Source organism: Rhipicephalus sanguineus, chromosome 4 (genome assembly GCF_013339695.2).
Source record: "Rhipicephalus sanguineus isolate Rsan-2018 chromosome 4, BIME_Rsan_1.4, whole genome shotgun sequence".
Taxonomy (NCBI): Eukaryota; Metazoa; Arthropoda; class Arachnida; order Ixodida; family Ixodidae; genus Rhipicephalus; species Rhipicephalus sanguineus.
The window spans coordinates 209,375,930-209,391,668 of record NC_051179.1 but is presented as its reverse complement, the minus strand read 5'-3'; the positions used below and the strand labels follow the sequence as shown (position 1 = coordinate 209,391,668).

Here is a 15,739-nt window from a genome sequence, read left to right as displayed (position 1 = left end):
TCAGGTGCAAAGCTATAGAAGCTATAGCGAGACTCCTTGTAGTAGATGGGTTCGAACCATCTACTACACGAACCATCTACTACAAGAAATAGTCGAATGAAGTCACCACCCATATGGAAACTTTCGTTTTATTGCGATAGCAATTATGTCGACAGTCTCGGCTGATTTTTGCCGTCGCCGTCGCCGCCGTCATGCTGCGTATATGTATAAGTATGTATATATACATCAATATCCAAAAAAGAAATAAATCAGAAAAATGCTTCCGAAGCGCGGAATCGAACCAGCGACCTCTCAATGCGCAGCGCGGTGCGCTAAGCACTACTCCACAAAGCGTACATCCCTCAGGTAGATAACGGCGAGCGTTACGTACACACCCTTTACCGTTTGCAGTCCTCAGAGACGGAGGCGCTTATAAGCGTTTCTTCATTACCAGCGAGATGGCGCTAGGAGCGCGACGGGCGCACTTAAAGGCGTCGGCCAGCTCTCTCGCTTCTTCGGGAGAACCTTGCCCTTCTGCTGTCTGCTCGCGCGGGCGCTCGAACAAGCTACCGCAGTATTCATGATTCTCAGAAGATGGAGCTACGTGGTAGCTCTCACCGCGCGTCGCGTACGTGTAGCTAAAAGCGTTTCAGATGTCGTGCACGTAACGTACGTGTACGTTTCACGTTTGCGTATGAGAAGTCCCTACGTACGTGAAATTAAAACTGTCTAGTAGCTGCCGGGTAGTGATGGACGCACGGTATTTAGGCTGAGTAACAAATGAAGGTGCTTCGTACCTTAGAAACAAACGAACCTCGTAATTTATACTTATGTCAATATGTTCTTCTGGGTCGATTAAGGTCTCTTTATTCTCGTGTCGTGGCCTCCAAAGCGCGCAGCCGGAACTAATCGTGGAGGTCAAGCGCAAGAGGCGCGGACTTGCACATTTTGCTGACCGGACTTCTTGCAGAGCTTCCGCAGCGGTGCACCTGATGTATGGAACGGAGTGTATACAGGCGTCATGTCGGGCGACGAGTCACCTTAAATGATGTAATATTGCGCGGCAGAAGCGTGGAATCGGAACAGCTGCAACACCAGGAAATAGTTGCTGGTTCGAAGCTGCCCACCCACCACAAAAGCCTCAGCCTCAATTCATTATCATCATCCGCCGTATAATGAAGAAAGTATGCAGCGACATAATGCCCATATACAGATGCGTATGGGCGGTACCTTGTTACCTAGCGAAATGGTGTGTCACAGCGTGGTGAATACTTTGCAAATGTATTTGCAGCAGGCGCCTTAGGGGAGTATACAACGGCCAGTGTGACACGCGCACAGACTTTCCATTCCTCACGGCACTGTTGTGCTGTCCACCGACAAGCCAAGTATGGCAAGCGAATAAGAAAGCGATGCGAACAGGGCCCAGTAACGCTATCGCGTTCCACTGCCGAAGGCAATGCTTGAGCGTGCTCCAAGATTTCTTCCGCACTAATATGCGCGAGTCCTTTTTCAGGTTTGAACCCATAATATAACAACTGCTGGGGTTTCACGTCCGAAAACTGCGATATGATTATGGGGGACGCCGTAGTGGAGGGCTCCGGAAATTTGGACCTCCTGGGATTTTAACGCGAACCTAAATCTAAGTACACGGGCCTCAAGCTTTATCGCCTCCACCGAAAATGCGGCCGCCGCAGCCGGGATTCGATCCCGCGACAAAATTGTTCTGTTATCACAAAGTTACTCTAACAATTCACCACGCTCGCCGCGACAAAACTCAAGTGACAAAACGCGGAAAAGGAAAAATGGTGGTAGCGACGACACCTTGAAATTCGCGCACCAAACGCCGTGACATCATAGAATTTGACGGCGTCTACTAGGGCCTACGTAGTTCCGAATCGGTAAAAATGAAGTACATTGACCTTTGAGGGTGCCTTAGACTTAGCATACCAAGTTTCAGGAAATTCCGTTGTGCCAATGTCCCCAGAATGTGACAAATCTGTGCCATCACGCGCGGAGGTTTCGGCGCGAAATTTAAAAATGGATGTTTGACTATTTTCTCCTCTATAAATAAACGTATGACGGTGAAATTAATGACATTATTGTTCTCAGAGTACACTTTATGAATTTAAACCAATTCAGTGTTTCGCTTTAGTGTCCCTTCAAGAACTAAGCAAAGTCCAAGCCCGGCCCGACCGGAGCCCGCCACCTCAAACCGGGCCGACCCTAAGCCCGAGCGGGTCGTGAAAACTGCATTACCAGGCCCGATCCACGGGCTCACGGGCCGCTCCGGGCCTGTGTTTTCGGTTAGGTCCGAGCCAGTGTAGTGCTCTAGCGAGGGATGGCAATACATTTTCCTGCGTACGCGCTGAGGACCATATATATGTAAGTTAAACCCCAGATAATATTAATGCTTCGCATTTAAAGAAGAAAGCCAGCATAGCCATGTATATAGTACAGTGTAGAAAGATGTGGGAAACAGAGGTGAGAGGGTAAAATCCTAGCCAAGCCAGGGCCAGCTGGGTGCCCACCAGCTCTGCTTAGTGTAAGCTGCACTATATTTTTGCTAGACCCAGTCCCGTTACGTTACGGACAGACCCTTTAGTTCGCTATAGGCCATAATTTGCTATGTCAGTGTTCGTTATAACGAGGTGCGACTGTACAAATAACTAGACCTGAAAAGTGCAGGCTCGGTAGCTGTTAAATACCGGTGAAAACGGATAATACTTCAGCCGATGTGACGAAACTGCTGCTCTTCCCTGTCATTTGCAGTTTACAGTTAAGTATTGCGCGCTCTCCTGGTGCACGTGGTACTTCGAGAGCGGGCAGTAGCTCGGCTGTAGATAGCGCGAGCAGTATGGGCGAACCCGGTTTTCGGCCTTAATGAAATCGTTCTTCAGTCAAGCAGCGTCCTTCAGGAAACCATCTCAACCATGCATGCCTGATCGTCGCGTATCCTGCGTTAACAGGTGCCTCACTGCACATATACTCGCAGTGTTCATGCTGCTGAGTTCTGCCGTTTTTATTTTACTTGCGCAGGGCCGACCTGATTGGGAAGAAGAGGCGACAACACCGTGACCATGGCCGCCGGCCAGGTGGTCAGGTTCCCGACCTTCTCCTCTGGCGAAGCCGCCAGCGATACCGTCAGCCCCAGCGCATACACGTGAGTGTTCTTACAAGGCTTTCCACTTCTTCGCGTAGTCCCGTTTGCAGCGAACAGGCGCCTTCCTGTGCAGTTGAAAATAGAGTATGATGAATGGCCCGAGGTTCAATAAGTCGATGTTATGCTGAGTTCCTTTCGTAAAACAAACCATTGCATATTTACGTCGATCCTGTTTGAAGTTTCTACTATTTCTTCATTTCCTCTTATTGCAGTAAATTTTTTGTCGCGCACAGCGGACCAGTTCGGTTTATTGTTTGGCTGAACGCAGCTATTCGGGCGGCGTGAACTAAAAAAAAATAAAGCAACGAAAAAATGGCAGCCATGCCAGAACCTCATTCTACATGAAACTTCACTCTTCGGAGAAATATTTCAAACATTACAGCACACGCCAATAAACTGGAAGGGAAATCGGACGGCTTTTAATCGTGCACTGCGTTTCCCAACAGTTATGCGTGCCCCTTCGTTTTTGACTTAATGCACTTACAGCAAAATTTATGTCAAGGAAGACAGTCCAGCTTTATTTGCGCCGTTGCAGCAGGCTCCGCCGTTTGGTTGCTGGGGGCGGTTTCGATGCACGGCGCGACCCGCGCTTGGGTGTTTGTGAAAAACATTAAGTGGCATATTCCATTTAGCGTGCTGCTAAAAAGAACCGAGCTCCAAAATTGACGCGACACTGATTCCAGAAGGTTGGAAACATATTTTATAAATTACTAAATCCAGGAAGCACGCCTTGGCCGGTGAGGCCAGTTTAATTTTGGCTGTGCAGGTTTCTTTCACTCGCACATCTTGTTAAGGCGTGAGTGGTTTTGCTCTTTAGCGCTATCGAAGCGCGTCCACCGGGACCCTTGCAGAGCAAGGCTTCGGCGGGTATCAATAACGCTAGAGTTAGTAGTACACATCATATTATAAAGTTGTGCCAAGATACGTGTTCTTTATCTTCGTAACGAGTCTCCAGTGATGAGAAAATGTTTGTGGCCACCTCACCTGGCACAATTTTGTGAAACATGTCCATACCAAGCCTGTCGGACTTATTTAGATAATATGGTATAAGGCCAGTCACATGCATATTAAGGGACAAGCGTAATAACATTGTCGACGCCAAGTATAGCGCTCAGTTATATTGAGCGACATTAATCATGCTGGTACTTTATCTTGCTGATTAAGAAACGGTTGCTACGCTAAAACCCATTACCCCGCACTTAACAGGCTGGAAAATTAGAAACAGTGCAGTACCTTGTAAAAAATTTTCCAGTGGCTTTCACTTCGGCAACGTTTTCTGGTACGTGTAAGTCCACCTATAAAGAAATGTGTATTAATTTTTCAATCGTCGCGCCTAAGTCTTCTAATGTGCGCAGAAAGTATACTTAGATTCAGGAAGCAGGTTCGCTCGAGCAGCGATACAGAAAACACAGCATCTCGCTATAAAGTAGGAAAGAAATCGTTCAAGAAGTTAATGCTGTACAAGAAGAGGGATAAAAAATTTCAGTCCTTATCTACGGGATGGTACGTTGTAACGAGTCGAACTGAAAAACGTTCTAGGCGGATGTACCAGGTATTCGTTTATCTGGTACGCTCATTATATCATGCAATATCTTTTTTTTTTATGCAGGAGGAACGTCGCTGGCGTTACGCGAGAGACGACGTGAGTATGGCATGTTCATTATTGTGAGTACGTTATCTTTAGCAATATTTATGGCAGTGGCAGAAGACTTCGCGTTAAGCGTGTGCACAGACGTGCAGGAAGGAAAAGGTAAAAATTAGGAGGAGCGAAATCGTGGCAGTAGTGTCCTGATCTAGCGTTGGTGCATTCTATAATATAGCGCTCGCTCGGTCACAAAATGCACCGACTTATATGACTAGGTTATGCGAGACAGCAGCACTACTCGCCGCCAGTGCATGCGAAGTGTCCCAGTTTATGCTCTGTTCCATAATACTTCTTGAAGATCCTGGCCAAAGAAACGCACCAATAACAAGAACGCTGTCGGAAAAAAGGTTGTCCTAGTTACTATCGGTTACTATAAATGCTTGTTACATGTTACAACAGTACTAGTAACTGTAGTTAGCAACATTAGCCTAATTAAGTTTCTAACTATAAATAATAGTGACTCTTTCCAAGAGCGCGCCCGTGCCTGCTCCTATTGTTATCAACTTGCCTCATTTATGGTTATAAAGAAAGCAAAAAGAAAAACAAAAAAAAATACGAGCATATGTCAGCCGCTGGGTTACGCTTCAGACGCTTGTATTTAAAATCATGTCTTGTAAAAAGGACAAGTAATGCCATTATTGCGTTTTGCCACTTTTCATTGCATTATTTATTGGCGCATTGCACCGTACAAGGAGAATCGAGAGACTCGTAAATGTTTATACACTATAGGGAAATATAAATCACTGAGAACATATCGTACAACCTAATGAATAGGTGAGTACGAGAAGTATCTTTAGTTTTCTCTTGCATTAATATAGCAAGGACTTCAGGGACGACAGTTTGTGCCAGTGTGTCACTGTGTATATTCAAAAATGTATTCAGGTATATGTGCAAAGACGCCACACATAAGTGTTAGTTCAAGACACTAAGAAAAGATGCACTTGCGCAGGTGCAGCCACCACCAATCTTTACATCAAAAGCTCGCTGTAATTTCGCCATAGTCTTGCTTAAAATTTACACTGTGCGTATTTCAGTGTTCCTTAGTTATGCACGTATGTCACGCGCAATCTTACACGCACTGGAGTGCACTGCCAACTTCGGTATTTTTCTTGTTCGCGTGAACTATATGTATTTAGGAGTTTTTATATAAATATTGATTTATTGAATAACTAATATTCTTTCTTATTCAATTCGTTCTACTACATTCACCAACTCATGCGGAACAAGTCGATGCATCTTGCTGTCGGTCGTTCATCAAGTAAACTGACTCTGATGGGCGTTGGATACGCGGCGAAATCCGTTTACGCGCAATACTAACACTGAAGCTTGGAGAGTCTTCTGTCATGTGAGACACTGCTTACGATATTTCCTGAGACAACAGCCGTGTGTTCTGTCGCATGGCTCCTTAACTGTGGCTGTGGCGGTAGTGTACGTGTCCTCTCGGCAGTTTTAAGCCATCAACGTAGACAGCTCGGCTAGGTGGTTGAAATATATGCGCGGTGAAAAAAAAAAGTGATTACTATTTCGGGTGCGTCACCGTAATCTCAAGCTTGGCTAAGCAAATTCCCAGTGGCCTCACTTGGTGTATCAAGTGACACATATGTTCTATACACGAAAATTCTTCATTCATAAAAATTCATAAAAAAAAGTAGGAATCTGAAAATTTATAACAGCAGCTTGTTCTGTTGGCAACATAATCGCGTGTGTGGGCAGCTGGTTCTGAAGAAGTACTGAATGTTTTTACTGAATGTAAGACGATATCGACCAAAAGCCGTTAGTGACAGCTGGGTGCTAGTGGCTCAGTCGGCAAGAACTGTCAGAGAAGACTGCGTCATAAATAATAATTTATGGAGATTTAGGTTCCAGCACCGCCATGCGATCGAGGGACACCGTAGTGCGGAACCCCCAATTTCGGCAGCCTGGTTTTATTTAACCTTCAATTAAATCTCACAGATAGGGTTTTCGTGTAATCCGCCTCCTTCTAATGCGGCCGCTGTGGCAGGGCGAACCCGCATCTTCCAGCTTACCAGCGCAACGCTTCACTTACTAAGATACTGCGGCGAGTACATCGTAAGCGACTCGTGGCTATATACGCACGGTATATATATACATATCTTAATTTGATTGCGTTCGCTAACTCGTAGTAGGAACACAGCTATTGCGACTTCCGGGCAGTCATTCTAGAGAGCTTGATAAGCAACCTATTCCAATGGGAATGTCCAATGTACGTCCTTTTGAATAGTTGAGCGGTAAAATATTGTACACAAAGTGGCACTCCAAGTTGATAAACGCATGTCTTTTTTCTTGACAGCGTAATCGACAAGACCCGGGAACGCTTCATCGTGATCGCGATGAGCACCCTGCTCTTGCTGATCAGCCTCACACTGTTCGGCATACTCTTCACGCTGCTCTCCGAGGACTGTAAGTAATACGGTGGAACCCGCATATACCGAACTTGCGAAAAAAAAGAAAACAGGAATTAGTTTGATATATTCCAAAATTCGATGTAGAACTTTTAAAGAATTTGCCGTATTTTCGGTGCACCGATTGAATTTCCGGCGTCGCTTTAGGATAATGCGAGGAAGCCGGCATCGCGGCTGTACGCCGATAATATATTTGTAGTTTTTATTTTTTCCCCGGTCTCGTAGTTGTGGGGTGGCGGTTATATGTCGGGACGGGTTCGTGGGACAAATCACTCGATGGCAAGCGGCAGTGTCTACTCGCTCCGTGAGGCGCTCTCCTAATCACTCACTCGCTCTCCGAAGTCCATGCTGGAAAAGACTCCTTCCGTGAGGAAAAGCGAACCCCTTGTGAGATTTTAATTTCTTGGGTCGTTTCACGCTGTCCGATGTTCGCTATTTTTGTTTGACGCAGACTTATATTGTCCCATGCATTGTTGTTAATGCGTCGTCGTGTTCGAGATTAGTCTAATATAAAGGACAATTCGAGATATACAAGTTCGATATAGTCGGGTTTGGCTGTACATCCGCATTGCTGACTTCTGCGTGCTATCCATATGGGGTATGGAAAGTTCCAGTGATCTTGCAGCTTGGGATGATATTAGGCCATTGCCGCCTCTGCATCTCTGCGTGGTCTGCATGTAGTTAGGAAGAATGGCTGTTACTCGGTCAATTACTTCAATGTGATTGAGGCTTCCTACTGAAAATAATGGTGGGCAGATCGGTGTCAACATCGCATGCGCAACAATATTTTGAAGGCGTTGCATAACCATACGTTCGTTGCTCATAACGCGAACCATTACGAAATTCCCCACTGGAAACTATTACTACAGTCGTGATTCTCGTGTCTGAATTACCACCTTCATTAACTTGGACATGGTGAACGTAATTATGCGCGTGACGCGTCAAATGTGTGCCCTAATTAATTTATTTTGATAGTACGGCTGCTAATTTATGACGAATTGTTCGTTCTTGACAGCTATGAACTCATTTACGATTATCCTGAAGCAGCTTGCCAATTCTAAAGTAGCTCAGATTATTCTTCCCACAGTGCCCCCAGAATTATGAAGCATTTCTAGCTGAAGAGTCGCTTGCGAATCACGACTCGCTTATGACACAGACGAAATTTGGGCTTGTTCGTGCATGATCTTAGGACAGGGGTCTCAAACACGCGGCCTGGCCAGCACATGACTGTCTTCGTCCCTTGTTACTTTTATTTCTTAATAAGTACGTTCATGAGCGTTCAACATTGCTGAATGGTACTTGCATTATTTTCTCGCCTATTGCGATTAATAAGGCTTTGTTTGGTTCGGCTACGCAGACGTGACTGATCTCGAGCATTTTTTTAGTGAGGCAACTCCACACCGTCACCATATGTTGAAACATAACCGTGGAATAAAAGAAAAGATCTATGTTTCAGAATCGGCGTCTAGATTTTAGTCATTCTGCAGATCGGTATCGGTTTGTTTCTCGAAGCCTGTCGTCAAATCTTTCAGAAATGACCCATATATGAGAGAAAATAAAGGAAATGGCTTCTTTCAAATTAAAACTCAGCCCCCCTCCCCACCCCCACCTCCTCTCTGTTCCAATATTCATTGTCCCGGCGCTTGCGGGAATAAATTTCGTGACTGCGGCCGGCAAGCCGAGGTGAGCTTGAGACCCCAGTCTTAGAGAATAGCGCTGGGCGAAGGACACACGACTTGTGTCCTTGAATGCTCTGCTTATTAATGACAGGTGGCGTCGCAATAGGTAACTTCTAACATAAAGGAAATCTAAAAACCAAGTGAAGGAGAAATGAAAGCTGTGCAAACGCACTCAGTACCGCAGAACTCTTTGCCTTGACCTAACAGAATATAACGGCTTGATGGAGATAGGTGTCGGCCGTATCAAAATGCGTGCGCAGACGATTGCCACCGACGATCACGTATCTCGCCCAGTGTTCGCGTTAATGCGCCTGACACGTATATTTACAAAATTTTACGCATTCGCCTTTCGTACCTAGTTAACAAAGACATTACTGAATTTCCATAATTAAATGTTTAATAGCCTGCCGTCTTCTCTCCTCACAGTCGCGCCGTTCACAACGGTAATAAGTAAGCACAAGCATGTTTTTACGTCCTTGTCCATAATGCTTCATCGTGTAAGGTGTCTGTTACTCTTGTGTGAAACGTCTTCTAACGTACAATGAATGCAACTACGGAGAGCGTCGTTTAGTACCAAGAACAGCAGCAGGGGTTCGATACGAGCGCTTGCCGTGTTCTTGCCACCGCGTCTGCCGATGACGTTCGGCAGACGCCGAGGAATCATGTCATTACGTAGCGCGTATCTGCGCATTACGAGTGTTCTGCACCCTCTTGTTTTTGCGGAGCTCATTTTTGTATGTCACTGTGTTTAACCGACTACCCATCTTTTCTCAGATAACTTGCGGCCCACGCAGCGTCTCGCGAGAGCGTGACCCAGGACTTTTCGCATGGTCACGTATCGCATACGAATCCTTCGAGTGCGAAGACGGATCCTGGTACACTTCACCGCCTTCTCGATTCCGAGGGTCCTCGTTCCACTTCCTGGAGCCAACATTTCTAATGCGCTGAGTGGGCCGCAAAATTCTCACGAATTGTGTACTGTTAATCTCGTTCCAGGGATCCTCCGAGGCGTATTGCAGTGGAATTTGGTGGACCGCGTTTGTCGAGGGCTATGAAGATGGCAGTTTGCTCCCAAAGGGAATGGACGTCTCGTCGTATCAGGAGAGCATTAAAGCTTGATAAATGTTTTAAAAAACGTCATGCTGTGTGATGATTATTATTGAACGAAATAGTAAAGGTTATCTTAAAACCCACCTTACGATGGCTCTTGATTTGGAGGATAGCTCCGCAGAAATTTAGCGACGGAGTGTAATGCTACTTCAGAATATCACTTCATCTGTGATCTGTGTTCTGTAGCCAGCGCACCGCTTCCGCGTTTTTAGGTGGACACGATGCGCCATCTATCAGCGCATGCGCTTAAACACACTCTTCGTGCTGTTGTAACTGAGATTGCACCGGTGGCCCATTGGTGTGCGTAGCACACAAAGGAAGCGGCAAAGAATTTGACACGATTGAAGCCAAGGGTGTCGTAGTCATGTGTAATATTAGATGCGTCAGCTTCGTGTTACAGCCCACAGCAAATTTCCAACAGCGAAGCAGTCAAGCTGGTGTGTACAAATGGGTACAAATGGGCATTGAAATGCCCATTTGCATTGAAATGTCCAAATGCATTGAAACTGTACATCGTACAGACCCCGACTGGCAAATCTACAAGAATATATAAAAGTAAATCAACCCGAACTCATCGCTTTGCAAGAGAGCCATACTGAAAAAGTAAGGCTCACAGTATAAAACACTGTCACCCTGACCCCAAGAACCACCATTCTCCTCAGGAGTCCCGTAACGGCCCAAGAACATAAGATAGAAGGCACTACAGTCGAACACACCATCGTGGAAGTCATACCGGAACGAAAGTCGCAACAAAGCCTCTACGTCACTGACGTATACAGCCCACCGAGAGATCAACTCACTGACTACGATCACTTCATCCGTGAAGTCAGAAAACGCACGAGAGGTCACCGACTCGTGGTCGTAGGGGACTTCAACGCGCCTCAAACAGCCTGGGGCTATGCCATCACCACCAAGAAAGGCGCGAGAGTCCACGACGTCGCTCAGCAGCACGGCCTCACGTTGTGGAATGATCCGCTCCAGCCCACGAGAGTAGGAAACAGCGTCTCGAGAGACCAACCCCGACCACACCTTTCCGCGCGACGTTAAGAAGGCGGGATGGACCTGTCTCCCCGAGACGCTTGGTAGTGATCACCACATCATTCAACTCGACATCGGGTATGAACGTCGACCGACCAAAACTGGCACAGCAAGATTAACGGATTGGAACGCCTTCAGAAACGAGCTCGACGACGACGAAGCAATAGCGGACATCGACGCCTGGCCTACAAAGGTACTGGATACCGCTCAACAGTGCACCAATTTCATGCAACTTAACGAAGACAACCCCGCAATAGACTCCGATTTACTACTCCTCTGGGAGGCCAGAAGAGCCTTGCTAAAGCGATGGAAGAGGCAAAAACTCAACAAAAAACTCAAGAAGAGAATTTCCTTATTGACAGAACAGTCGCAACAGTATGCTGTACAACTAGCAAGACACAAGTGGCGCGACTTCTGCGATAAGCTCCAAGGTACGCTCAGCACCAAGAAGACGTGGCGCCTGCTGCGCGCTCTCCTCAACGAGGGACCCACCAAGACGCAGCAGCGGCAGCGCATACGTAGACTAACACACAACTACACGAAGGCTCGGAGGAAGACTTACTCCGTGAACTATGCAACAAGCTCCGCGGTCCCGTTCAATCAGCGACAATCCCACCACCGCCCAAAGAATATGAAGCAATACCCAACGCTGATCTTCACAGGCCCTTCACACAAGCAGAGCTCCAAGCAGCCATTTCTAAGCTCACGAGAAACATGAGTCCGGGCAAAGACAGGATAGTGAACAAGCACCTCCGACAGCTACCGAATCAGGCTTTGACTGCTCTCCGACGGTACTACAACGAGTGCTGGGAAAAGGGAGAGCTTCCTGCCGCGTGGAAGCATTCGGAGGTGATCATGTTACCTAAGCCCAATAAGCTCATAGCTGTTGAAAACTTAAGGCCCATTTCCCTGACTTCCTGCGTTGGCAAGTTGTTTGAGCATATGATACATGACAGGCTCACGTCACACCTTGAAGACAACGGGTACTACCCAAACACCATGTTCGCATTCCGCCAGCTTCTTTCTACGCAGGACGTCCTCTTACTCCTGAAAGATCTGGTTGACCACATGAGCAAGAACAGCAAGTCGTGCGTCCTTGCGATCGATGTCAAAAGCGCCTTCGACAATGTTAGCCATAAAGCCATTCTGCAGAATCTCGAAGACACCGGCTGCGGTTCAAAGACCTATCGCTATGTTCGAAACTTTCTCACCGGTCGTACGGCTACGGTGGGAATATTCAACCTACGGAGTAACAAATTTGAGCTGCGAAACAGGGGCACACACACCACAAGGCTCTGTCGTGTCACCACTTCTATTTAACGTGGCGCTCCTTCAGCTCGCCCGGCTGCTCGAAAACATACCGGGCCTGCGTCACGCCATATACGCCGACGATATTACGCTGTGGACGCGGGGCAAGAGCACAGGAAAGCAAGAAAGCTGCCTTCAGGAAGCGGTCGACGTCATCGAGAAATACCTCGACAGATGCGGCCTCCATTGCGCACCTGAAAAATCAGAATTACTTGTACTCAAAGCGCGCACAAGAGGAAGACCTCCAATTTGCGAAGCACCAGACCCGTGCGTCACCCTCCACGGGGTGCAAATGCCGAAGGGCGCCTCGCTTCGAGTACTTGGCTTGCACCTGCACCGCGACGGATCAGGGGCCGCCACGCTTCCTCGACTTCAACAGACGATTTTCTAACTCACGCACCTCGTAAGGAGAGTCGTCAATCGACGGAGTGGTCTGAAGAAACAAGATACCCTAAGAATCGTGCAAGCTTTTCTAACCAGTAGAATCACGGAACTCCATACCTTGCTCTCAAGACATCTGAAGTCGATAAGCTGAATGTGCTCATCCGGAAAGCTACGAAGCTCGCCATGGGGTTACCTCCGATGGCGTCGACCACCAGACTTCTTAGAAAGGGGGTACACAACACCTGGCAAGAGCTGGTAGAAGCGCAACGGACCAGTCAACTCGAGGGGCTGAGGCTCACGTCGACAGGCAGATCGGTCCTTGCGCGCCTGGGCTATGGGGAGCGCTACATCTGCGAGGCGGACCGCAAAGTGAAGGTAGCGCCATACCTCCGAGACTCACTGAGCATCGCCCAAGTGCCGCGTAATATGCATCCCGAGTATCATCGGAAACGACGGACAGCTAGAGTCGACGCGATCCGAAGACGACACCAGCACGATTCCGACGCTCGTTACGTCGACGCGCCTAGATACCCGGGCAAAAACGCCTACGCTTTAAGCGTAGTCTACGCAGCAGGAAATGAGCTGGCATCTGCCACAGTCAGGGTGCGGAGCTCAGAGGCGGCAGAAGAAGCGGCGATCGCTCTCGCCACAACGACGAGCACGGACGCGCTCGTAGTCTTCACAGACTCCCAATCTGCTGTCCGCAATTACACGCGAGGCCGAATCTCAATTGAGGCACTCAAAATTCTGAGTAAGAGCAGCACTCCGCTTCCTTACACCTGCGTAGTGTGGGTGCCGGGGCACGAGGGAAACGAAGCGGCTCACACCGCGGACCGCGGTCGCGTCAACCCGGCCTCCCTCAATACCTCGCTCGACCCGCGGTTAGTCAGCACTGCAGGACAAGTGGAGACCATACCGCCGACCTATAACGCCATATTGCAACACCATCACCTAGCTCGCAGGGTGTACCCGCCACCTCACCCCAAGCTGACTAAGGAAGAAACAACATAATTCCGAAGACTGCAAAGCAACACGTACACGCACGGTATCCTGCTACATCGCATCTACCCGACGCTTCATGCATACCACTGCCCGATATGCGACGTTCCCAACACCTCATACTTGAGTGCCCGTGGCGCCACCAAGATGCCGATAACAAGCTCGCAACGACCGCACGCAACAACGTCCTCGCCGAGACGCGGGAGGCCAAGATCTCCGCACGGGACCTAGACGACCAACGAGGACTCGTCGCCAGGGCCCGGGAGGCGATCGCGGCCAGAGGATTCCTGGACTAAGGGACCCTCCCACTTAGGGTGACCCCAAATTTACGAGCTCGGGGAAACTGTTTCGGCAAATTAAGTTTATTTAATCATCATTTCGCTAATAAAATCGTATTGACAAAAAGCTTACTGTGTTCTGCTATAGTGTGCTGCAAATAATAATTAATAGGTTGTCTTCGCGTAAAGCAGTTGACTTTCTAAAATATCTCTGCGCTCAAAAGCTGCATCACCCTGTATGACATCTGTCACGTTTCAACTGACTCGTAGATCATTGACTACGGCGATCCATGGCTGCTCGCTGCTATCCTTCTACTCTGATCTTACTGTCTTTCCCTGGACACACGTTTTAGCCGATCTTGTGATCGCATTTGCTCATCGCCAAGACAACTTCTAAATCGAAAAAAAGACTATTCGTATTAAAAACACAGCATGCTTAATTCAAACATACTCGCGTGCTAAATGTACCTCATAAACAACAGACTAGTGTCATGCATTGCGCGAGCAACAGCTAAACGTTTACCTAAACAAAAACAACAACCGCACATGCAATTAAAGAGTTTATTTTACATTCAACCTAAAATACGTAAAGGTGATTAAATACTGCTGCAAAGTGATTCAACGATGTAGGATTCTCGATGATTTAGTAGTTAAAATTATACCTTGCTTCTTCCAAGGAAACTGCGATAAAACTGACACTTGAAAACCGATAGGGCCTAGATACATTAAAAAGCAGAAAGAAAACGATTGAGCATGTAAAAACCATATAAATTATTGATAAGATTATCAAATTCTCCAAGCACCGCTTTTGGAGCAGCTGTATCTACAACTAGACCATATCCAGTAAATACACAGCACTGCTCTTTTCTATGTTTTGGAAGCTGGCTGTCTGTACGCCACAGGCAAAGGAATAACAGCTTGTGCAGGGAAAACGTGCGCAGCCGAAGCGAGAACTTCGTCAGTCCTCAATGCCCGCCAGGAACCAATATGGTAAGCTGTACAGCTTCCCAGGATCCGCTAGGCGCTTGCAGGTGATTTCACGGTTTGACGGCTCGTACTTCAAGAGGTACACCGGCCTGCAGGTGAAAAAACACGAAGGATGACGACTTTTTCGTGACAATGCATGATACAGACATATTTAGAAGCCCAGCCTCGCAAGGAGGCGGTTTCAACCGTTACACAAACACAGGCGCGGCCTCACGCACATTCAGCGAAGCATCGTAACCTCTAGAACGGCACACGCGAGCTGCACGACACCATTGGCGAGTTACCATCGACAAGCATCTTCAAGGGCACAAAATGTATGAGAATTTAGCTTGAAGAGGGAAGCACTGAAAGTCATATTTGAAGGCAACCGCTCGTCGTACCAGTTTCAAAAGATAAAAATGGTTTTGTCGCGAAAGGCCTTTCAGTGGCAGAGGCACACTTACGAGTAACGTCATCATCACATGGCAGGGGCGTAGCCAGAAATTTTTTTCGGGGGGGGGGGGGGCGGTTCAACCATACTTTATGTATGTTCGTGCGTGCGTTTGTATGTGTGCGTGTATATATACACAAGCAAAACTGAAATTTGGGGGGGGGGGGTTGAACCCCCCCAACCCGCCCGCCCTGGCTACGCCCCTGTCACATGGCCCAGTTATTTGCAGCTACTTGATATGTGCACTCTAATGGCCATTTCAAACTGAGAAGGATTATACGTACTGTATCACTTTATTGCGGTGTCGCCAACGGGAAGT

General features: G+C 47.6%; 1 protein-coding gene and 1 long non-coding RNA gene across 2 annotated transcripts in view; one reads left to right on the top strand and one right to left on the bottom strand.

Annotated features, from left to right (window-relative positions):
* The first annotated feature begins 3,071 nt into the window (after window positions 1–3,071).
* On the top strand, window positions 3,072–9,357 carry LOC119392022 (uncharacterized). Its single transcript, XR_007415949.1, has 3 exons — window positions 3,072–3,139; window positions 7,096–7,205; window positions 9,313–9,357. It is a non-coding gene; the product is annotated as an uncharacterized LOC119392022 (long non-coding RNA).
* Window positions 9,358–14,797: 5,440 nt separating this feature from the next.
* LOC119391071 (decapping and exoribonuclease protein) overlaps window positions 14,798–15,739 on the bottom strand; it is a 73,519-nt gene continuing 72,577 nt past the window's right edge. The window contains exon 6 of the mRNA XM_037658755.2: window positions 14,798–15,079. Coding sequence (XP_037514683.2) covers window positions 14,962–15,079 — 118 coding nt within the window. The 3' untranslated portion in view covers window positions 14,798–14,961. The remainder of the gene's footprint in view (window positions 15,080–15,739) is intronic.